This window comes from Calonectris borealis, chromosome 18 (genome assembly GCF_964195595.1).
Source record: "Calonectris borealis chromosome 18, bCalBor7.hap1.2, whole genome shotgun sequence".
Lineage (NCBI taxonomy): Eukaryota > Metazoa > Chordata > Aves > Procellariiformes > Procellariidae > Calonectris > Calonectris borealis.
The window spans coordinates 4,062,925-4,087,756 of record NC_134329.1 but is presented as its reverse complement, the minus strand read 5'-3'; the positions used below and the strand labels follow the sequence as shown (position 1 = coordinate 4,087,756).

General features: G+C 38.4%; 1 protein-coding gene across 1 annotated transcript in view; it reads right to left on the bottom strand.

Annotated features, from left to right (window-relative positions):
- Nucleotides 1-3,880: 3,880 nt before the first annotated feature.
- The window catches only part of CCDC60 (coiled-coil domain containing 60), a 65,415-nt gene continuing 44,463 nt past the window's right edge, over nt 3,881-24,832 (bottom strand). The window contains exons 5-14 of the mRNA XM_075167277.1: nt 21,516-21,638; nt 20,455-20,559; nt 18,710-18,800; nt 16,108-16,336; nt 11,317-11,407; nt 10,602-10,700; nt 10,038-10,166; nt 8,572-8,703; nt 5,860-6,049; nt 3,881-4,404 (exon numbers count right to left, since the gene is read on the bottom strand). Of these exons, the coding sequence (XP_075023378.1) occupies nt 4,306-4,404; nt 5,860-6,049; nt 8,572-8,703; nt 10,038-10,166; nt 10,602-10,700; nt 11,317-11,407; nt 16,108-16,336; nt 18,710-18,800; nt 20,455-20,559; nt 21,516-21,638 (1,288 nt within the window). The 3' untranslated portion in view covers nt 3,881-4,305. The remainder of the gene's footprint in view (nt 4,405-5,859; nt 6,050-8,571; nt 8,704-10,037; nt 10,167-10,601; nt 10,701-11,316; nt 11,408-16,107; nt 16,337-18,709; nt 18,801-20,454; nt 20,560-21,515; nt 21,639-24,832) is intronic.

Below are 24,832 nucleotides of genomic sequence, written 5' to 3'. Positions count from 1 at the left end.
CACAATCAAGGAAGCCAAGGTTTTGCTAAAGAAAATCAAACACCCAAATACAGGGCTGCAAATTTAAAAATAGGAGGAAATTGCATTTCCTACCCAGAACTGAGGTGTGGGATGGAACAAGCCATGCCAACCCTTGTGTGGGTTATAACAGAAATGGAGAGGGGAAGATGTCTGCTTCCAAAAACTGTTCTTCCAGCTTCTCTAGATGATGAGCCTGGTAGGCTGGCTAAGGTAATCTTCCCTGAGATAGAGCTTGCTATTACTTTCAAAGGTGTGATTCAGTTCCAGCCAAAGCGGGAAAGACTAAGCTTTACTTCTGCTTATTGCACTCCAGTGGATGAAGAACAGTCCTATCTACATACTTATTTGGTGTCGTTATTTCTACTCTGATGATTCAAAACAGCTCTCATATTATTTTCCATAAACCAGCCCTTAATAGTACTAAATCATTAAATCATTACTCAGACGTGCTTCCCAGCAAAATGCCTCTTGAAGGGGCCTCTGAACCCAGTTTCCCAGAAAGAGGAAATCAAGTCTTTGGAAGTCTGTAGATAGAGGAGTAGGATAGGGACTTCAGCAAGAAGAATGTGTCTGTACAGAAACCTCTCTGCCACTGAACAACTAAAGGATTTGTCCAGATCAATGACCTCATGCCCTTGGTACAAGTCCAGCACTCATCTTTCTTTGGAAGCTGCTTTTAGGCACATGAGAAGAAATCTCACCAGAGATAGGAAATTAAGGTTGGGGTATCCGAGAATCCTTCCCAGCTGCATTCCTTCTGTCACATCTTGTTTTCTCTTTGATCACTTTTTTTGGTGGTTGGTCAGCTTTCCTACTGGGAAGGATATTTTTATTTTGCTTTGTGTACGCTTGCTGCATAGCAAAAAGTATGGCTACAAACACTCAGTTAGTACCTTGAATAAAAGATTGAGCTGCTGGTTACAAAATCAGCCTTTGCACTTGTCATAACAACCTACTCTAATTTTACAATAATCAATACTCAACAGTGTCAGTAAGAACCTTTCCATTGACCTTAATAGGAGCTGGAGCTGGTCCCAAATATCCTGGGGTTTGTTAGCCTGAGCTTTTATCTTCTGCAATGCTACAACAGTGATATTTATTAAAACTTAGCAAAAAGAATCATTGTTATTAATGTGTGAGGCCAAACATAGTTGCATCTCTAACATGCTGGCATGGTGCCATTAATTTACAAGTTAGCAGAATAGAGTGGTGATACATAAAGATGAAATTCCAATTAGAAAGACATATCCTGGTTTCTGAATACCCCTACAATGATTGTGACATTTACAATAAAACAGCCTATCTCCAAGAAGGACAGAGATGTTTATTTTATAATCCCTGCTGCTTTTTATCTCCAATATAAAACACAGTGGGAATATTGTTGTTGATATAACAGGATGGTTGGCTTCTTTTCTACCATGATGAAATCTTTCCTATGAGAAGAGAGTAGAGATGACAATTTCAGAACCATTGTGAAGTGGAAGGGAAGGGTGAATGGTGAAAGAAGCATTACTTATTTTAATTGATGAGCTTTCCTGTAACACTTATCAGCCTAATGTCCAAGCAATTCTCATGCAACGATAACTTTCTGCCCTGCTACTCATGAGACCCAGGAAAATGTTCTTACTTCAGTTTCAGAGAGGTGTAATCTGAGGAGGGTTGGGTTTGGATGACACTGGGAACACATCAGGCAGCGGGACACAGGATCAAGATTCTCTGTCTGTGAGTTCAATGTCTGAATCCCCCAAACATCTTTCCAGTGCATGAAGTAAGTGACCAACCCAAGCTTGCAGTTGTTTTGGCTAATGGAATTTGTGAATGACTGGCCCATTAGCTGAAATTGTAAAGGACCAGAACAGAATGGGAGGAAGGATGAGCAGACAGAACACTAATCCAGCAGCTCTACCATACGCTCTGTTGACCTTTAGCAAATTGCTTAGACTCTTGGTGCATCCATCTCCAGTGTGTTAAAGGAGTTACTCTGAACCTACCTTGCAAGGGTCTACTGAAGCAGTGAGTTGAAGATTGTGAGATGTTCATGGAAGTATTTGGGAGAATCCAAGACATCTGCAGGAAAAAAAACCCAAAAGTTTAAAGAGCCCAAGTCTTTTTTTATCTGGGTATGGACTTCTAACCTCTTCGTACTGTTTCAGTCCTTTCTGTTGGCAGACAAATACTTGAGTAGGGTTGAGGATCTTGCCTGAGGAAACTGTAAGTTTGTCAGGAAGCAGGAAAAGGGAAGCTGCTAATTTGCTCCAGAGGAGCTCTTCTCCACCTCAGAGTAAAAGAAGCAGAAAATTTTTCATTAGGCTAGTACTGGAAGAGTAGAAAAGACAGTCTATTTTCTGTTTAGAGGAGTTGTCCCTTTTGTTACCTGGTGGCAATAGGAGAGAGCAGAGCCATTGTCAAATGAATACATACATAAGATATTTCATAATCCCACAAAAACATTAGAGACTCCTAACATTCACCATTGGCATCCTTCTTTGGGAGCTCAAAAAGCTGCTCAGACATTAGCTAATTACATTCGGCACAATCATCTCATCTTACATGTAGGCAGACACATTAGGTCACACGCTTGGCTGGTATAAAGTTTTGATTTTGGCAGCAAGGCTCATGTACTCCAGCTGAGGACAAGCCCCTTTGTTTCTATTTCTTATATGTAAGGAAAACTCACAACCTTGTATCTGCAGTTCCATATAGTGAGGAAGGACCAACATGAAGGTTTCAACCACAGTTCAACCAGGAGCTCCCAAGCTGCTAAATTAAGATTTGTTTTCGTTTGCATGTAATATCAGCTGTTACTACAGGGTAACACAAAGGCACTGACAATGAAACTTGACTCAGATCATGAGGAAATGATCCACAAGAACAGCAGAACTAGGGTTTCTCAAAACATATGGAGGGCTGCAAGAAAGTTTAAAAAAAAAAAGGAAGAATACAGTGAACAGTGGAGTTGAGGTCTCACAGGTCAGAATGAGACCTCATCCTGCTCATCCAGCAGAAGCACTGCCACCGATTTCACTGGGCACTAGATCAGTTCTACAAAGTTTTGGAGGAAAGTTTGCCACTGCATTTTGAGATGGAAAGAAAAGCATGGACAGGGGAAAATGTGGCTTCACTACCTGTACGAATGCTAGCTTATTACCACCACATATAGAATGAGAAAAGTGAGAGCACAACAGAACTTTAAGAGCTTACTTTTTTCTGATGGCTGTAAATCAAAGAAATCTGTGTTGCTGGCTCTTTTCCTTGAAAAACATTTATCTCTTGATAATGAGGAAAGGGACAAAATAAGGCCATTAATCAATAACATATTACACATCAGTGGTCACTGTACTCACCTGGACCCTAAGCTGGCATTGTTTCCCCTTATTGCAGCTGAAGGATCAACAGCATTTCTCCCCAGTGGGTCCTCTGGAAGCTTCGACAGGCAGGTAAGCAGCTCATTAAGATCATCAGATTAGAAGGTCACTGGGTCACTGATTCCATCACCCAGCAATTGTGACCCACCATGAAATACACAGTTAAGCCCAGACAGGTTCACAAAGGTCATGTATTTATCACTGTCTGTGAGTTCAGGGGTGTCACTCTACTGCCTTACCCAGCAGAGTAATGGCAAACATATGCTAAGGTCATTGGGGGAAAACATATCTTCAGGTGAAAACCTGGGAAATGCATCTAACGATGCTTGGGTTTTCAATACTGATTTTAATAAGGCTAGAATTAATCTATAATCACAGAATAACTACAGAATAAAATCAATGCAAAAATAAAACATCCGAATTACAAAAAAGGATTAATGCAAAAAAAGAATTGTCTTAAAGCTTACAACTGCCCCGTGCTTGGAATATTTTTTGTAAAGGAGAGCTAAAATGAAGAGCAAACAGAGACAATGCTATTTAGATACGGAAATCAGTATATCTGTAGTGAGTAAATGCTTGTTATACTGCAGGTATTGTTAGAGAAATGTCTCAAGAAGTCACCTGACCTGTGATTAGAAACTCAGTCTTCCTCCTACATGGTTAGATGAAATTGAAATTTGATGGCGAGTCCAAGACATCATACAGGAAGGAGCAACAGTATTTAGCTTTTATTTTCTATGCCCGCCTACAGCCAGCAAAGCACTGTAGAGGGACAAATTTCAGTTGCGCAAGAGTGGTCTGTGGGACTTCCTGAACTTAACTCCCCTTCCCCAGTCTTGCTTGAGGCAGATTTCAACAGGCAGTAGTTTTCTGCTTGAAGACAGTTGTAGCTGGAAAACCATCTCATCTGGCCATTTGATTAAAAGCTGGAGGACTGTGCACTGAGGGGGGCTACTCTTGTCTGAAACCACTCGCTGAAATCCTCTTCTGGCATCTGCACGATACTTTCACGTACAAACTGAAACAGAAAAGGGTTCTTTCCTGAGCTTTTGGTTTATGTGCAAGAGAGATAACGTGAGAAAATTTGACCTTGTGACAACAGAAATAATGTAATGGCTTCTGCAAAGTTAGTATAGTGCTTTATATCACCAAAACATTTTTAATGCAACTTTCAGAACAGCTGGATATGCTCTAAAATGAATTAAAAGGAAAACTCTACGGTCTTCATTGCAATTTATATCCCAAATCCTTCCAAGTCAAGTCTTTGTGTTTTAAACTTGCAGCTGTCTTCTACCTGCCGTTGCAGTACATGCGTTAAAGCAACCTGAAGTTAAATAAGAACTTCATCTGGAATATCTGTCAGTATCAGCCAGGTCGTATTCAGTGATGCTCTGCTTGCTCCTAAAATGCGACTGTTTCCTTTATCTATTCCAGTCAGAAGGAGCACCAAGGTCCTCCTTCCTCTGCGGCTATTTTTGAAAGATGTATAAATAACTAGATAAGAGATTCAGCCATGCTTACATGTTTTTCTCTATTACCATCGCACTAATATGAGGGATCAAAATGCAAAGGGAACAGAATGGAAACAGCAAAGAAGTAGATCTAAAACCAGCAAGCAACAGAGACTTATATATTGAACATTAAGGTAAGGCTGCCTCTCTGGTTAGTGACTATGCAAACTAGGGCACAAGACAAAATGGCTATTTTTATGAGACATCAAGAAAATACAGGTAGTCTGATCTTGACATGTTGGGTGCTAAACCATTGCCTTTGTAAGGCATGATAACACTCGATATATGTAAGATGCACAGTAACCTGCTGCCTCTCAGAGATTTCTGTTGGTCTTGTAGATTAGGGGAAATAACTGTGATGAGAACAAAAAACACAAGGTGGCATCATTGCCGTTTTTTGTAAGTTAGTTACCTGGTTAGACTACATAGCGGTATACATTCTAAATGTATTCTCTTCCCTTTCTTGTGTCCTTCCTCTTCTGCCAATTGCTTCTAGAACTACAAGAGTTGAGCCCAACTTAAGATCTTGAGAAGCAGATTTTTTTTTTTTTTTAATGTTGCTGAAGCAAAACAAATATATCTGCAGAGTTCCTGGATCAGTGACGTAATACATTACATGAATAGCTCATGGATGTAACTATGACAGGCCTTTTCAGGGCACAAGTTAATGTTTCTCTTCAAGCCTCAGAACAATTTGTGACAGATGTCACTTTCACTGTGGCGGTAAATAAATCAACAATGACATAATAATAAAATGATACTGATTAATAATCCAATGCTTGTCATTACGTCTTTCTTCTGAGGAGTTCAAAGTGTCTTGTAAAAGGTGAATAGTAGCATCTTCATTTAGTGAGATCCTAAATGATTTCATCTGGTAACTTTCCACTGCGTGAATTTCACCCATAGGTGCCTGCTCTCTCCACCCTCATCACACAGAGAATCAAGAACTGGACTCGTCTCACCTCCACAGCTGCAGCAACTTCTGGAGAACACAGCTCCCACATCTGTAGATCAGCCAGAGCCTTAAGAAAGGTGCCTGGATGAATTTTCAAGTCAGGAGTCTTCCCATATTTTTCCAGTTTCTTTAAGATTTTCTGTACATAATGGTCACTCTTCACAGACTCTGGGAGTCTGGCAAGCAATACAGGAAACCTTTAGCAGGAAGAAGAACAGCAATAAAAGAGAAGCCCTGGGAACAAATGCATATCTGATTAATAACTCTGGATTTGCCTGGCATTTCTGCCACTTCACCACCTCCATAGCTTCCACAGAAAAAAATGGCTTTTCGGGGAATGCAATACTCAGTGTAATTCCAAGTGAATAATGCGAAAGAGCTTTACTTTATTGGACTTGTGCACCAATTCCCTTTGCAGGTCATTGAAATAGATGCTTCTTCATTGTTCATTTAAATTTTGGATGACAAACTTGGGTATGAAAGCAAATAATAAAATCCTAACAAATGTTTCCATTTTACTACAGATTTGTCCTCTTCATCTTTTCTCTATTTATTTTGTTTAGCCTCCTCGGATTTTCCAGTGCAATCAGTGCCTGATCTGACACACTTTCTGCTTCTCTTTACTATCCCTTTTCCCTGTGCTATCATCATTCTCTTCTCTCTATGTGCTGACATAAATCTCACTGATGTAAGCGCACTGTAACACGTAGTCTTTACCATTTCACTCTGAATATAGAGATTCAGAAGGAGAATTACACATTACAATAAAAATAAAACTCTTGTGAAAAGACTGCCTTTTTTTTTTTTAATGTTCTGTGTAAATTCTGCAGTGCTGCTTTGACAGTCCTGGAGACTGATGTTCCAAACCTTTCTAGACTGCATGACTGGGGTGTGCTGTGGCTTTCATTGCAAAGGGCTGAGGATTTGACAACACATCAGCAGGAAGTGCTGCCTCTCTCCAGTTCAGGATACGTGTTTCTGGGACAGCAGGAGAGGGGTGAGGAATTTCCCCCTTGAACTAGAGAAAGAGGAAATATGTAGGTTCTCGTCTTCAGTGGGGCCAGTTCTACACTCAGTAGTATGCTGCTAGCATGGGTATGGCTGTATAGCCAACTCCTTATTATCACTAGCAAGATTACCCAGGTTACCGTAATCGTGTCACCGATCCATACATTAAGATATTTTATTTGAGAAAGGAAGCCACGTTCAGTGTACTCTTATATTGCACTGTTCATATTTTATATTATTTTTTGTTTTTTTTTCCTCACTTCATGAGAGAGGTGAGACAACTAGACTGACAGCATATACTAGTAAAGCGTTCCTACTGTGATTCAGCTTTCTTGGCAAGGCAGTGTTTGCAAGAGTATACGAAAAAACAGCCCTATTGTAAACAAAACAAGTGGTATGGTGAAAGCAATTTCTCTGTCATGACTTTGCGTCTCCACAAGGGGGTTGACCAGCCTTGTCAGAGATTTCACTCTTCATACCCCTCATGGATAGCACTTTGCAGAACAGGCCTGGTATAGAAAGCTCTGCTCGTCTAACTCTGCTGGCATAGTCAAAGCAAGACAGCCTCCTCACTATGGAAGCACGATTTTCATATGGAGGAACAGCAGACTTGTAGTACTGTTCTTGCATAGGGCAAAAAGTAAAAAGCCATATTGGTATAGTCTCCTTTATTCTCATGGAGCTTTGTCCAAATTAAGGCTTCTTCTACTGGAACTGTAAGTATAAAAGCAAAACCACATCCACTCCAGTTTCAAAGCTTATTTACATGCCAGATCTTAAATCTGGGGGACAGCTGGAGCATATATGTTTGACAATTAAAACCAGAGTTCTGCTAGATAGGCCAAGACCAGGTTTATTTATTAACGCATGGCTGATGTGTTCCTGGGCCACCTGCATTTTGAACCTGAGATTAGAAATGGACTTTTTGTTATCTCAAATTATGAAGGACATGTAATCCCATGTCCAACGAGTTCTCATGGACAGGGCAGTAGGGAACACACTGTGAGCTTGCTGAGGTATTCTGGTAGGCTATTTCTGGTGTGTATTTGGAAGCTGATCACTGGATACAGCTAATATCCTTTCAAACATAAAACACTAGTAATCTGCAGAATTGCTGTGCTGGGAAGCATTTAGGTGATTACTTGCCCTTGTAAGTGTTGCAGTATTATCCATGTGCAGTTCATAAACATTGGCAGGGAAATATTTTTCTTTTTAACATGGATGGACAGCTAGAGTCAAAGTCTCCTTTGCCATCCGTTTTAGTACTGTGAACATTCAGTTCAGTAAGAAGTTGTAAATCTAACCCATGTACATTCATACAATATGTCTTATCTTCAGGGTACAGCGTGTTTTACATACTTCCTGGTGGAAGAAGTCTCCTATAAAGCTGCATACTGGGGAGGGTGTGCGAATGCAAGGACTGAGTGCTTTTTGCCCAGTATCACTGGAAAGGAACTCTTACTTATCCGCTTTCTTACCGTTTCCAATTAACCTATTTGCTGAGCAGGCTGAGATCTGCTCCTAGAGATCATATCTGTATTTTTTTTTGCTACCAGTGTGAAAAGCCTGCGTTTCCAGCAACTGATTCAATGGTTTTTATTCGTACTTTGCTTTGGGGAGAAAAAAAGAAAAGAAAAGCTTTTTGTACTAGAGACAGAACTCTGGGACCCTGACCATCTCATTTGAACTGAGGGGTTTTGTGCCTCCTTACCAGTTTAGTCGATCTTCATCATGTTCTCTTTCAGCTCTCATGCCCAGCTGTCTTATTCTTTCCATGTCTCTTCTAAAATACTTCAATTGTTTCAAAGCCTGGTATTTTTGACAACATCGCTCTTCCTGCCTCCTACAAAAAAAACCCTTAAAAGTTAAAGCTGCGTTTTAAACATTACCATACTCCTGTATAGTTAACTGGGAAGATACTAAGGAAGGCAGAAAACAATGAATGTGAAGAACACATTTTATGTTCAGTCTGTGGACACTAATAACAATTCTGTATACATTCATATTTCTACAAACAAGAAGTGTTTACGTTTTATATCAACTCTGGGCTGTAGGTAAGAAACAAACTTCAGAATCAAAACACTTAAACTGAAATTCAACCTCCAACTTCTATCAAGTATCCACTGCTTAAAACCAAACAGAATACTGCATAGTGATTTAGGGTAAAATATTATTTAAAATACAACAAAGAGAGGTGGAATAGAGTGACCTGAGCCAGAAATTCGTCCCAGAGATTAGGCTCACGTAGGCACTCCTACAAAAAGTACTACTGTGTTATTATAAACACAAACACCTGCTTTTCTTTCCAATAAATTACTTATACTATATCCTGTCAAACTGAAGTTGCATTCTCCAAATGCTGATCAAACAGAATACGCTTGTGTGGCTGTATGGAGACTGGTAAAATAGCCGCAAGTAGTAAGTTTCCATCACACTTGTCCTTCCATACTGCAGGATGCTGGAATCATTAGTTCCTTATGCAGTCACAGCAGCTGCTCAGGGAAGAAAACAAGGACCCAGCTCCAGATAAGGAAAGCTCTGGGGACAAAAAAAAAATCTAAGTACAAAATGGAACAGAAGAATGGAAAGAAGGAAGTGAGAGGGCGGAAGAAAACTGTGCCTATAACACCCTTCAGAACAGCAATGTAGAGAAGGTCTGATGCTTACTGAGACAAAAGAATTTGCACAAACACCACAGATGAATGTTTCTGGGTGAAAGGAAAAGATGACAGGCTTTGGCTCGTCAACGAGGTAGAAATGTCACTGATCTGGGAAAAGGCCTTGAGAGAGGACATTGCAACTGTTACTATAAGAAGAGTCAAAGTAATGTTGAAGAACAATACAGTGATCTCTGAACTGAAAACACAAGGTTGTATGTGACTGAATTTATTGTTCTGTCTTTGGGTGAAAAGGACTACGATGTCCAAAGTAAATACATCCAATATTTTTAGCAAAACTATTTCCAGAAAAGTCATTCAGAAATATCCCAAAACAATGCTGTAAATATTTAACCTGTAACATATTTTTTGTACACAGTCATAAAACTTTCTATCATCATCCCTATATTCTTATTTTAATGTCAATCCATCTTTAAAAGGCCTGAAGACAAGTCCTAGATCTGGTCAGAAGCAAGGTGTGTAGTGTTTTAAGAGTATACAGAAAACAATCTCTTCTTACCTCTCAAGGTGCTCTAGAGTTTCACGTAAGCAACAAGCTGCTTCTTCACGTACTGCTGTGAACTTTCGTCTCATATCAGCACGCAAGTTAGATTTGCTTTTAATGAAAGAGCTGATATGGCAGCTGCAACTAAAACAACACACAAAACTCGAATTAGCATCTTGTGGTAACCATTTTGTGGTAAGCACCTGTGTTGCTCAGAACATACAGCGATGTGAGCCCACATAAATTTTGAGGTCTCCTTATTCTCAGTAAAAATCAAAATTTAATATAATTTACAGGTTTTTTTTAATTCATCAAATTTATTAAAGAATTTTATGAATAAAAAAATTGTAAGTGATATTAAATTTGGATTTGTACCATCTTTCATTCCAGTCACATCCTTCCAGGAAAGTGCCTTCGCATTGCATTGAAATGTACTAAGCGTGCTGCAAGGTTTCCCTGGCCTGCTCTGGTCTCATGTAATAAAATGCTCTCTGACATTTGCATGCCAAATGCTTTCCACACATAAAGCTGAGTTTATACAGAATATAATGTGCTTCAAAACCAGATTTGTACCCTTACCCCTGCCTTCTGGGCCTCTGCTTCCTTGATATTATACTCTCTTGGTCCTTAATGAATGGCATGTTTACTCTGTAATACTTCTGAGCCACTGGCAACAAACTGTAAGACACAGCAAGGTTTAAAATAGCATACACTATGCCTTCCCCAGAATGTGAAGAATCCTACAGGTGCTTATAAAACATTCTTAATATTACAGACTTGCTGGAGCTATCCAGGTACAAAATTTATTTCTCTTGATCTCAACTCAAGGGAGAAAATGCTTCAGCAAAGTCTAATTGTAAGAACGGTTTGTCATGTTGATCTTATAGCTGTGGAAACCACCACAGAACTGAGTAATGAGGGAACACATCTAATACAAGCTTAGCTGGAAGTGTTATAGAGAGACTACTGAAAATGCAATGGTAGAAACAGAAACAATTCTATAGGAATAAGATAGAACATTGCTTTTTCTACAAAGCTGCTGGAGCATAAGGTCTCCTCTGTTTCCAGAGGCAAGAATCATGCGGTATTTTCCAGAAAATACATACTGCTTGCACAGCAGTAAAATGGGCTATTCTGCCACCCATGCCAAAAAATGTAAATGTCACCTGAATTCACTGAATGCTGAATTCAGTTGTTTGGGGGGAAAAAAAGAAAGAAAGAAAAAAAAAAAGCATAAGCTCTGTCCTGATGAGATGCTTCTCCTAGTCATTCAGAAACCCATCAAGTAACATACCGCTGCAGACCAGTCGTCTTAACCATATCTTCTTGTTTATGGACATCTTTTGACACCTCTTCATGTGTAATCTGGATGACTTTCTGTAGGGCTGATAAAAAAATTCTGTAAAAACATGCCAAATCAACAGTGCATTCCTCTCTCCCTTGCAGAGAGGATGCCACATATGCTGGCCTGAATGAGACATCCTGAAGAAACCTGCTATTTAGTATTTCTAAAAATTAAAGTTTCTTCAAAAAAAGCAGCTTTTAAAAGAGGTTTCAAGTAGGTACCCAAATACGAATGCACCTAATTCATTAATCACTTTTGAAAACATAAGCTTTGTTCTTTCAGCTGTGAAAAAAACACCATTAAGTAGAAGATACTAAATATTTTTTACATTAGATGCTTATAAAAATAGCATATTAGAAAACCAGGTAGATTTGAACATAGATTTCTCTATGCAGAAAGTCTATTTTCGGTTCCTGTACTGTGCTGTTAGCATTCTACTGGCATAACTGTCAAGTCTTCTGAATTTCTAAGTCTACTGTATCACTTTGCCATTCTTCTTTTAAATATCATATGGAATTTAATACATTTAACATCAACAGGTATCTCTGTGATGCCTCTCTGTGTCTCCTTATCAGCATCTACTAAAACTTAAGACATGTCCTCAAGTAGTCCTTCATTGGCTATAGTTTCCATATTATCCACCTTTGAGCAGATCTCTCTCACTAATAACACTCTTTACTCTCTTTCTGCCTTCCACTGTAATGTGAATGCTTATATTCTCATCTCCCTTGAATACCTGGAAAGCCAATTTAACTCACCGTTTTCCTTCAAATTGACATCTTAGTTTTCCTTCCCACTGCTGTTTCATTCCTGCTTTGATGCCAAACCCCTGGAGAGACACTGAGACGGCCAACTTCTCTGTGTTCTTCCCTCCAATCACTCATGCAGTAAACCAACTGTCACACTTGTTATTAAAAATCCCAGTGCTAGCTGTCAAATTCTAAGTCATCCTCTGAGGTGCTCAATATGTCCTACATGGTAATAAGTGACATTTTACTGAGCACTCAACACCTTGAAATTGTAATCCCCAAATTCAAAAGGTTCTTTTCCTACATTTTTGTGAAGCACCACATATAGTATAATAGAAAGTGACTGCTGAATGTTGACTGTGTTAAATAGCAGCACGAACTATTTCTACTTGTTAGAGGTACAGAATATTACACTGTGAATTTATAAATATAAGACATGGATGGAACAAGTTGCTGGGCACCAGCTAATGGGCTAAAATTTTAAGAACCATGCTTATAACGAAGATCCTCTATTAGCTGTGGCCAGGTGAGTTTCAAGAGCGCCAAGGTCCCAGTCAGAAACTCCTAAGTTCTAGCACTGACTGGTTCTAATGATGGCTCCACCGTAACCCTTACTAGTCTCAAAGTGTAAGCCTGTAAGATGCTTGCTATGCCACTGAACCTTCTGGAGCTGAGGAGCACGTTGAATACAAAGGCTGACCCCCACAGGGTCTGGAACCTGACACCGATACAGGCAGGGAACCTCTGCTCAAACTGAGCTAAGGCTGCATACAAATCTCATCTGTTCTTGGCATGCAGTGTCAGAACTCTTCTTAGAAGAACCCAGTCCTTTCTATTTATGGTTACCATTTGGGCAGATTGAGTAGCTGGATATCTGAAACCCATCTACTCTGCAGATAATGTTGCTTTGGGGGAAGAGGGCTATACTAAGCAGTGGCTGCATTTGATGTTTTCTCCAAGATCAGTTGAGTTGTCTAAAGCCAGTCCTGAAAGCAGTCCTGTTGGCAGATTTTGGAGGGAGATGACAGGATGCAAACCAGGGCTAATACCAAAAAGATATATCTCCTCTTTTTGGCTGATCAACAGAAACAGAGGGCATGATACCTCTCTGCCCTCTGTTTTGTAGCATTAGAACCTGTTCCAATTCTCCATCTGGAGAAACTGGGAAAACAAATACTCAAGCTTGTCCATATTAATAATATTTTTGAAATATTAACCTCCATAGCTGTGAGCTAGTCAGACATTAATTAGAAGAGAAAAACAGCAAAGAAGAATGTAGCAATTTAACCTGACCTTGATTTCTATGCCTTAGTTAATCATCTGTGAAATGCGGTACTAGTATTTACCTGTTTTGCAGGGATCTAAAATTAATAAATCAATTGAAAAGACATTGATCAATCCCAAAGAAAAGCCCCAAATTCAGGTATAAGTTTTATAATGAAGATCCTTTGCACAAATACTTATACCTCCTCTTTTAAAAGCATATTTTTGACTGGGAATTCAAAGCTAAACTGCTGGTCGGAAAGCTTTGGGGATAAAATCCAGTTAGTGTTTAATCTCTCAGATACAGGTCTCACATTTTACTTCTCAGTGTGAAGAAAATGTATGTCATTTGAACTGATCTGCATACACACATTCTTCATTACACAGTAACCATAAAAAATTAGGCTTACATTTAGAACATATAGTCTCTGTCTGCACAAAAAGAGGTTTTTTAAAATGTGGTGAAGGAAGCAAGCTTAGAACACTAATCTGCTTCGTAAAACCTTTGACTGATTAAGTGGGGACTGAATGATAAATGAGACTACCTCAGCAGTGGTAGTTATATCACAGCTGCAAGGACCACAGTTTCCACATTTACCTTTGTCAACAATGTAAATGATGTAACATTTAAACTTTTGGACTAGTACAGGTCCTCACTCAGCCAACAGCACTGAAAAATCAAATTTGTATAAGCAGACATTCTACAGCAGCAGTCCCCAAACAACAGCATCTAAATTACAGTTGGACAAAAGGCTTTATATTGAGTTATGAATTCTTTCCTTAAAAGAAATCTTTCTGTAAGTCACACACAGCTGTATCTACTGATTAGCTGCCTACTACAGAATCTCTTTCCCACTTTTGAAATATATATATGGGTTAGGGTTGCGGGTGCTCTCAAAATTATGTCTGTATGAGTTACATGAAGGTTTGTGAATTTGGGGTATAAGGCTACAGGGCAGCTGTACTTGTAATCTTGTGATTTGTCCATGAAGCATCCTATAATCAGAATCCTAGATTAAACATGATTCTAGCAGCTTCAGAATTCATTACAGAATGGAACCTTTGCTACAGAGCTGCCCTGCAGAAACTAACTTCCCATATTTTTTAGAGCTAGGAACATAATCCTTGAGAGGACCAGACTGGTAACTCAGGCCAGCCCCCTGAAATCACAGGCAATCATGTGATAGATGTTGTTCCAAAGGGTACACTGAAGATCCTTCCCATACATTACACATACTGCAAGATATTTCTTTATGTCCCACAGCAAACGGAGGCTCCCAGCTGTTACAGCTCTCAAGATTATTTTCAAATCTCATCTCACACACAAACCAATTGTTCACCTACATTTGTAAACAAATTGCTTGAAATTACAGCTTTGAATTCACCACTGCTCTCATTCATGTCATAGATGCCCATTCCTCTGCGCTCAGTGCCATGGACAGCAGCAGCTGCCTAGGTAGTATATGATATTAGCACAAGCTTCCCGATATATCAACCCAGCTTCTGGCAGTCTGAACCTAAAGGTCTTTCAGACCCAGAGAACGCGTCCATTCCTTTACATTTAAGAGCGATTAATTGTTTTTTCTTCTATTAATTTAAATTGCTTTTGGACTTGAATATACTTCCAGCAGTATATTGTAGCAATGAATTCTTAAGTTTAATCATGCATTGCATGAAAACACTTCCCATTGCTTTAAATTTTCTGCCAGGTAATTTAATTTGATGAGCCATAAATTTGGTGTCAAGGGAACTTGTGAAAAACCACTCTAATCGCTTTTTTCCATGTGCTTCATGATGTTACGGAGATCTGTCACAACCTTGTATTCAGCCATTTCTTTTCTGCACTGAAGAGCCCTAATCTATTTCATTGGTTCTCATCTGGAAGCTATTCTGTATCTCTAGCTTACCTCACCACTTTTTTTCCATCAAACTTTACTACTTCTGATACCAGCCTGTCTGAATTGGAAGGACCAGAACTGAAGAAGCACATATAAAACATTTGTGTTTTTGCATAACGTGTTTTCTGCTTTGATTGCCACTTCATTCTTAGGGTTCTCCTTGCCTTTTTGATAGCTACTGAACATTCACAGAACTATCCCAAATGACTCCAAGAGCTCCTTCCTGAGTGGTAATTTAGAGTCTAGCAGAGCATGATGTCAGCCTAATAATGATAATATAAATATCAATTAAAAGGTAATTAGCAGTACTAATTGCTAACGTGCTTTTCTGGTCCAGCTTTACTTAGAAGGAAGGGAAAAGACTTTAGATTACCTAGCTTTGTACTGAAACACATTGCAGAGCTAACAGGTAAACTATTCTGTCAGGTCTATCAAGCGCAGGTAATCACTGATGGATGAGTAGGAGGAATAGAGAGTAAGAAACCCTTAAGTTAAACAGAACCCCCTAAGTTAGACAGACACATATGCAGTGGATCAGTTCGTTATGGCAGAGAACAGTTTCACTGTTGGACCTTATAGATGTGGATGACAGTCCGATTATACAACTGCTGTAACTGAATATTAATTAAAGCTATTGCTTAATATTCACATGGGATTATGTTGTCTTTAAACCAATTTGCTAACGGGGAGGGCACAGAGAGACTTGTAGAAGTTCCATATGTCTGAAGAGAAATACACTGGTACATCTAGCAGTGTCTTTGACGTAGGTTCTCCCTAGTAACACTGAAAGCAAATCCATTTGATATTGGCAGTCAAGAAAAGTAACTTACAAGGGAAGAGAGGTTGTTGTTCTTTAGTTTGTGCCGACTCACTCGTAACATCAGATGAAGCTACATTAATCTTGACATTGTCTTCAGAGCAAAGTACAGTGGAAGTTTCGCTGCCACGAGGGGTTTGACCATGGGGAGATGACTGTCTGCTAAGCTGAGAGATACCCGGAGTAGATGTCTTGTTTATCCTCCTGCTAAGTGGACTGTATTGTGCTTTCCAGGTGTGTTTCTGTACATAGAAGAAGAAGTGAAAGGAGGAGTTTTCTATAGCGATTTGACAACAATCAATCATGTTTCTGTAACTAATTCCAATATTAGACCCTTCTGGTCCTCCTGTATCCTCATAGATTTTTCTCCAGTGACTTCAAACAAGCTAGTGATTTCTTGGGTAGGACTTCCTTCATTTTGTTATCTTTCTTCAATACTTCTCTGCTATAGCATTAATGCCAACGGATTAAGCTAATTTGTAAGCGAGTAACACTGCAGCTGCACAGAGGGTTCGTAATAGAGCAACCTTCTCATGTACAGGGAAGAATAGCTCAAAGTGGTTTGATAAACATTCAGGTTTCCTCCCAACACCCAATAACCTGGCAAATGAATTTCCTGTGTCAGGAATGTAAAACTGAAGTCTGAAAGCAGACTGAATCCTGCAGGCTTGATAATCAGAACAATATGTATTATAAAGCAAGTGCCCTTGAAGAAACCCAGTATTTCCACTACAAGTTTCATATCAAATTTGAAAAGCTGTCTTCAAGTAATATTAGTGTGACAGAAAGGAAACTGTCATTAATTCAGGGAGGAAAAAAAAAGTCTCAGCAATGTAAATGCTAGAAGACACATCAAGACTGACACACACTTTGGTTTCTTCTGCTCATGTTCATTTAGACCTGACTTTAGAGAACTGGTAAGACTGTATGGAAAAATGTCCTGGTTTCAGCTGGGATAGAGATAATTTTCTTCCTAGTAGTTGGTACAGTGCTGTGTTTTGGATTTAGTATGAGAATAATGTTGATAACACACTGATGTTTTAGTTGTTGCTAAGTAATGTTTGCACTAGTCAAGGACTTTTCAGCTTCCCATGCTCTACCAGGGAGCACAAGAAGCTAGGAGGGAGCACAGCCAGGACAGCTGACCCAAGCTGGCCAACAGGGTATTCCATACCATATGACGTCATGCTAGCATATAAATAGGGGATGTGGTCCAGGAAGTAGCAATCGGTTTTTTTTTTTTTTTTGCACATCAGTTGTTGGGTGGTGAGCAATTGCATTGTGCATCACTCATTTTATATATTCTATCATTATTATTATTATTATTTTCCCTTCCTTTTCTGTTCTACTAAACTGCCTTTATCTCAATCCACAAATGTTTGTTTTCTTTTTTTCTGATTCTCTCCCCCATCCCACTGGGGGCAGGGGGGCAGCGAGCAAGTGGCTGTGTGGTGTTTGGCTGCCTGCCAGGTTAAACCACAACAAAAAATCAGAAAGCCTCATATTTAGAAACAACTCTTATTTGACTTGCTGACTTTCCCTCTCAGTTTGCTAACAGCAGGAAGAATATTTGCATAAAACCACAATCTTTGTCTTTTAAAAGTTTCACAACTTTTGCTGCTTATTCTCCAACAGAAATCATAATCTTCTGTTGAATCATTTTAGTTATTATGTCATGAGGGTACGAGCTGCAGGTATTGACAAATAACAAGAGCAAATACCCCGCATGTAACAACAGCTCGTATTTCTAAGAGTGCCTCACCTGGGGATCTAAAAGCACTTCACAAAACTTGTTTAATTTAGCCTTATAGGGGGCAAAGCAAGGAACTAAAAGCTTAAGCAAACTGCTGAAGATCAAAATGTAAGATGTGCTACAGAGTGAGAAACCCACTGGTTCTTTATTGAGTTCTCCTAATTATATTCCTAAGCATCACTCATTCCTGCTTCATTTTCCTCCAGTGACTTCAGCAGTTTCAAAAAGAAGTGTCTTTCTGTGGTTCCAGTTACCAAGTGTTACAGATAATTTTCTAGTGTTTCATCTCCTCTCAGGTATTAACTTTATTTTTCTTTTAAAAGGCTTTCATCTGAATTGCTTTTCTTCTTTCCTTGGCTTTGCTTTGAATGTGGCAAGTGAATCCTACTTTCTTTAAAGGCCTCAACATTTGGAATTTTTTTCTGAATTTAGCTTTAAATTCTGTGTAAAAAGGCAACCAAGCAAATCATGACTAGAATTTACTAGAATAAGGCCTCCAGGATACCAGTCTGAAATCCCCATTTGACTGAAAAAGACCTATTTGTGTGAACAAGTACTGCTACGTAACTCTGGGTCATAAAAAGGGGGCAAATGCAAACAAGAGGCTAGTTATGTTTTAGCTGAATATTGAATTCTTCCCACATCAGTACTTATCACTAAGACCAAGCCACAGTTTCAATCAGCCATATACTACTTTTCCTATTACCTAGTATCAAATTGTTGTTCTTCAAAACCTAGAGACAAGTGCTCTGCAGTCACAAGATCCAGAGCATAAAATGTGGTATCAGGGAGTTCAATTAAGCAACAGAACAAATGATTGAAAAGTTGTATTAGGTCCCAAGGAATGGGACAATGAAGTTACCTTTGTGTTTGTAATAAAGAGCTCCCACATGTATGTTGCTAAGTTTTCCTCTTCAATTTCTTTTACTGTTTTTTTGCAACCACCAGGGTCCCTAAGTGAAAACAAATTAATTAGTTTTCGATTTTGAGTATCTTGCTTTTATCATAAGTTCTTCTAAGACATAAATGGTGGCTGACCAATACTATGATGTATATCTTTGCTTCTAAGAAATGGAAAGACAATGCAAGATGTGTAAGCCATGAGTACATGACAGACACAAGTGAAGGAAAACCTAAAGAAAGCACAGTCATTCTACAAACTATCATGCATGTACTGGGCCAGATTATGCTCTCAACTTCCTCTGTGCAAGTACTGAAGAATTTTGTCCAGTATAGCAAGATTTAATGGATACAAATGACAGCAGGTTCATACAAGTCTGATTTTTCAGTGCTGTTGGCTGAGTGAGGACCTGTACTAGTCCAAAAGTTTAAATGTTACATCACGTTGACAAAGGTAAATGTGGAAGCTGCGGTCCTTGCAGCTGTGGTATAACTGAGGTAGTCTCATTTATCATTCAGTCCGCACCTAATCAGTCAAAGGTTTTACAAAGCAGATTAGTGTTCTAAGCTTGCTTCCTTCCACATTTTAAAAAATCTCTTTTTGTGCAGACAGAGACTGTATGATCTACATGTAAGCCTAGTTTTTCATGGTTACTGTGTAATGAAGAATGTGTATATGCAGATCAGTTCAAATGACACTGAGGGAGAGGAGTGGTGATTAGTGACAGCAGAGAGCAGAAGGAAGTATGCAATAAGACATTGCACCACTTCAGAACCTGGAAATTAATCCAGAGCCTTATGCGTTTATACTCTGCTGTCAGCCTGTATCTGTGAGACTCGCTGACAAACTGTTTCTTTTATCCCAGTCTATTGGTTGGTCCTCATATGTAAAGGGGTGAAAAACCCATCCACAATACATACTGAACTGAATCTCCCCTCCAATTTATCAGGCTAATTCTATAGAATGCTACTCTGCCACCTCTGTTATACATAGGCAGATTTTGTCTTGACAGAGAGAACAGGACAGCTTTGAAGAGCTCTGCCCTGCAAATCAGAGCATAAACTGTTCACTGTTTTACCAAACATTCATGAATAATTTAAATGCATGTTATGTCAACATGATTATATTGACTAAAAATGTTCGGAACTTAAATTAATATTTACTTTTAAGAGTATAAAAGTTCAGAAGCAATGCATCTTTTACAAGTACCCATCACTGTCATACATAATTGATAGAATAAAACCAGCTACTAAATATCACTTAATAGCCGGCTTTGTTCTGTAATTATAATGTATATAGAATTTCTGTTGAGTTCACTGGGATAACCCTCCAAGGGAAGGCTATGGGAATATACATATGGGAAAAATGTGTACATATTACTACATGTATTTAATTTGCATAATTATTAACCAAAAGAGAAAAATGAAGGAAAACACAACTAAATTTGGCTGCAATAGCTCAGTATTTTCTCCTAGTTCTGCAACTTGCAATAATGGAGGACCATGCTGTGCTACTGATTTGACTGTACAACTCCCTGCTGACTGCATGGGGGCAAAGTCGATGCAAAATTTGTTTATGTTGCATGGCACAGAATTAACACATTTCACTCAAATAGTTATTACTTGAAAGAAGAGAAACAACAACATATAAAGGACAAGAGATCCCAAACTCCTCATTCCATATACTATCATGCGTTGTGCACATACGTTGGATTCCAGCAGGTTAATATGGAACGCATCGAACTGTTGGATTCCAGAGTCAAAGCCTCCAAAAGCCAGTGTATGGCACACAGCTGTCGGAAAAAGTGTTCACTGCAAAGAAGAGAAACAAATGTGTTATACTATAGAATCAAGGAAACAGTCAAACTGGCATCGTGTTGGCTGAAATAGATAATGTCTAAGCATTTCTGCAGCAGATTTTTTTTTTTTCATTGTCCCAGTGGATTCTAGACACCTCTCAAGGTTTTTGTAGTGTTAATACATAATTCTGAATCCTGAAAGCATAGCTTTGGATGTGAAATTTTCAGTGGACTAATCTTGGTGATGTGCTCAGTGCTTTCATACCTATGAGGATTCCAGCATTTATCCCTTTATGGTATGGATTCTTATGGGGTTTGGATTCTACAGTAGCTTCTGAGTTTTGCATTTAACAAAAAGCAGTGTGGAGTTTAAAATGCTGGACCTATCTTTTTCTGAACTGAGATTATCTTTGGCATTTTAGCTTATTCCACATGCAAATGTAAATATATAAAGACACTTTTGGTGAGCAATTGAGTTAATGAACTTAGAACAGAACAGATAGTGTGTATTAGTGACTAATACAAAATATATAGAAGAGTACATGGTACAGGTACTGTCTTCTCCCTCTTTCTTTCGTAGGCCTACTTTTTTTTTAACTAGACAAATTAAAATTTTAATTTTGATAGCCTTTCCTTAAAATGAGCCTAATCTTGAAAGCTATACCACATAAGCAAATTTTATGCAACTGAGTCAGAATTTGCTGAGCCAAGATCAGCAAATGATGGTGTTTGTGTACATTCGCACCTACAGGGTTTTCAGTAACTCATTAGGATTCAATCATTTAAAGTTAGAATTTAACAGTTGCTATTAGTAAACACAGACTATTTCACCATAAACTCCTGAAATTCTCAGTATATGTGTTTACCAGAACAGCAGCCTTAAGTATATGTGTTATGGGTCTGTGTTGCTGTGAATTTTGCTTATATCCTACCAAGGAGGGCAGGATATAAGCCTGCCTCCAAATATACCTTTTTGCTCCAGCAGGGCTTGGAATCAAGACACTGGTATAAACAGGAGTGAAAGACCGTAAGGTCATCTTTTTTTTCTTCTTCCCTGTCTTCCTCAGGTGGTTGCCTTCTGTTGAAGAGCAACTGTGGGAAAGGACAAAGACTAAAGTTAAAAAAGGAGTATGTGAAATGAAGACATTGCCAATAAAATGCAATGTTTATTGTGTTCACATCACCACACTCATCTTCTCCTTACATTAAAAAAAAATACTTAGGTGTATTTCTAAATTGTTAATTACTGCATTTATTATCATTTATTAATATTACAAACCTGATATTTATGGTTTTTACCAGTATGGTAAAATTTATGGATATTTACCAGGATATATAATTATTATTTATTTCTAATGTGTTTATGGTACTTAATAATAAATATGGTATTGATTGTATTTACATATTTATACTACTAATTATTAGCAATTAAGCATTTATGTGGAATCAAATTTGGGGGCAGAAGAAAAAATGTGACTGATTTGTTTGAGAAAAGATGCTGAGATACTGCTTACATTCCATTACACTTGTTTTCTGTGGTATCATGCCCATGGCATCAGTGGGATTATATACACACGAGGCCAAAGTTTCAAGATGTGCCTGTACAATTCTGTTCATTTTTTTCTGGGTTAGCATATTGTGTGCACAGAAAACAATAAAGATTAAGTTGAAAAGGTTCACCCCAATGAAAGAGAGTCCTGAGCCCTGGCCAAACCAATGTAACAGAAAATAGCTCTTTATAAGCTGTGGACACTGTTTCTTCACTGCCACAAGCCTTTTTGGCCATTTACACCTTTGCAAAGTGTTCATAAAATGCTACCAAGCAAGAAAAGGAAGTGTTTACAGCTGTTTTTCCCAAATGTAAATAACTACCTGCACCTGGTGTTAGACAATGGAGATTCGAACTTAATAAGCACAGTGAGATACTGTAGCCTTCATATATTGACAGTATACAGAAGATAGGAGGTCCACACAGAAAATATAACATGAACTATTGTATACTGGCTCATAAATTCATATAAAACTGAAATGATACCGGCCATAAAAAAATAGCTGAGAGGTTAACTGAGATCTGAGTGGTGGGTGAGTCTTAAAGCTATATGCAGATTTCTTTAGCAGAGACTTCCTAGATGAATGAGTGAGTGATTCTGGATTAACATTTACTTTCTAGATCTGAAGCGTACTATTGCCTACTATAAACTAACAAATAGTTGGAACAAGGGTTGAGGAGTGTGTGCCTCAAGCATTCCATTGATACAAATTTTCTAAAGCAAACCAGCAACTGTGAATAGTACATACAACACTGGCATAGGCATCTCAGCACTATATTTAAATACAGATCAACATGTCTATTTATTAATTTCTTAATTAGTTGAAGAAAATTTTCAAATTGTTTTGTCTAACAAAGGAGATATCTAATAAAGATATAAGCTGGCAGGTGTTCCTGCTGTCCCAAAAGAAATTTCTTACACAAAACCTCAAGAAGTGGTTGTCTTCATTCAGATAATCTTGGATAAATTGTAACTGCAAATTTGTACTTATTAGAGATAATCGGGCACATGAATTCCACAGACTTTGTTGTTCAAAACAACATGTCTGTCTGGTGCTTCCTCAAATCACACTTCCAATTTTTCTCTTCTCTGTAGTCCTAATGAACAACCGAATGCCAGAATAGACAGTGGGACCATTGTATACACATTGAAATGTTTGACAGAGCCCATATTCCTATAATGAGGGATAACCAAACTTTACTTCTACTTTGTCTACTCTTACGATAAGAAGCTGTTACCAAGTTTAGAGTATTGATACATTTAAAATAGTTGATAACACAAGTAAATGCTACAACGTACGTAACAGCAGTAAAAAAGTCCCAGTAAAGGCTTAATATTTGCTGTTGTCTTACAGGGAAAAAGAGGAATGGGGGTGGGAAAGGCCTACATCCATCACTGAAATCTATGCATATAAAATCATGCCACAGTTTCAGCCGCTGTGAAAGACTGAAGCCAGACGTCATCTGTTAAAAAGACACTTTGTGCCCCAGCAGTTTAACACTGCTTCAGAGCTTTTCTTATTCCATGAAGTTCCTAATTTTTGAAGTCAGCACTGTGAAAGTAAGCCTCCACAATAGATAACGATCTGTATTTTGTATCTAGGCCTCCCCCTCCACACCTTTTAAACTGTTTACCACTGCAGACAAGCATACATATAACAGCACACAAGTGGAACTAACATGTGCTGGCAGGGTTCCTGCATGTGTGTAAATCACATGGAACAGTTTGAATGAGTAAAGGCATACCTGTCAAAGCCACGCATTTCTTGTTTCATATGTGTTTCATTCTGTACTCCCGTCCCACCCAACACATCCCGAAGTTGAGAAAATTCTCCATAAGACTCCCTAATTTTGACATGTGATCATAAGTCTAATGATTTCCCTCTTAGAAATGTTGGCAGATGTTAGAGGTCTTTCCTCGAAAAATGAAGTTAAAACTAGTATTAATTGAGAGTTTAAGCAAGACATTGAAAATATTAAAGGATATCAGGTTTATGCTAGGAACTTTTGCTAGTGTAGATTTTTAGGTTAGTTGTAAGATTTTTTTAATAAATTTTTTACAACTGGCAAAAATCCTGGTGCAGATGTAGGATTAAAGTGGCTTTGTCAGTATTCACCCACAAGCCTGATATACTCTGCACCAGTAAAAGCTTTTTTACTGCTACGAGAATCTGTACCTAAATGAAGATACTTTTGCCTATGCAGGTATACCTTCATAAAGGAAAGAGGAATGTTAAATCTTTTTAGGTTAGCCTTGCTGAAGAAAGAAGCCTTTCCTTACAGAAGAAAGTAAGTGACTTCAATAATCATAATGGTCACAATAATAAAGGCAATGGTATTTTTCATATGTGTAATAAATTATTTGTTTGCAATAAATGTGGATTAGCTGAGTTTTAGGTAGATAGAACAGTTACATATCAAAAAGAATAATAAAATGTTCATGTGGCCTTCATTAACCTAGCATCAAAGTGCTTCATAGTGCCATTTAAATAATCCAGCTGTAGGTGACTTAAGTAAGGAGAAAGTTTTAGATGATGCAGACATTAGAAGCTAAGATTCCAAAATACTTTGACTAATACCCTATATCTTTTCTCCTTCCATAACACTATCTCTCAGTAATACTCTATTCCTTTCCCACCTTTTCTAGCTATTCAGTTAGTGACTGTTTAGAATGCTGGATATTAAATGTTACTCTAGTAAATATGATACTTTTCTGTTCAGAATCTCTCAGCCTGAC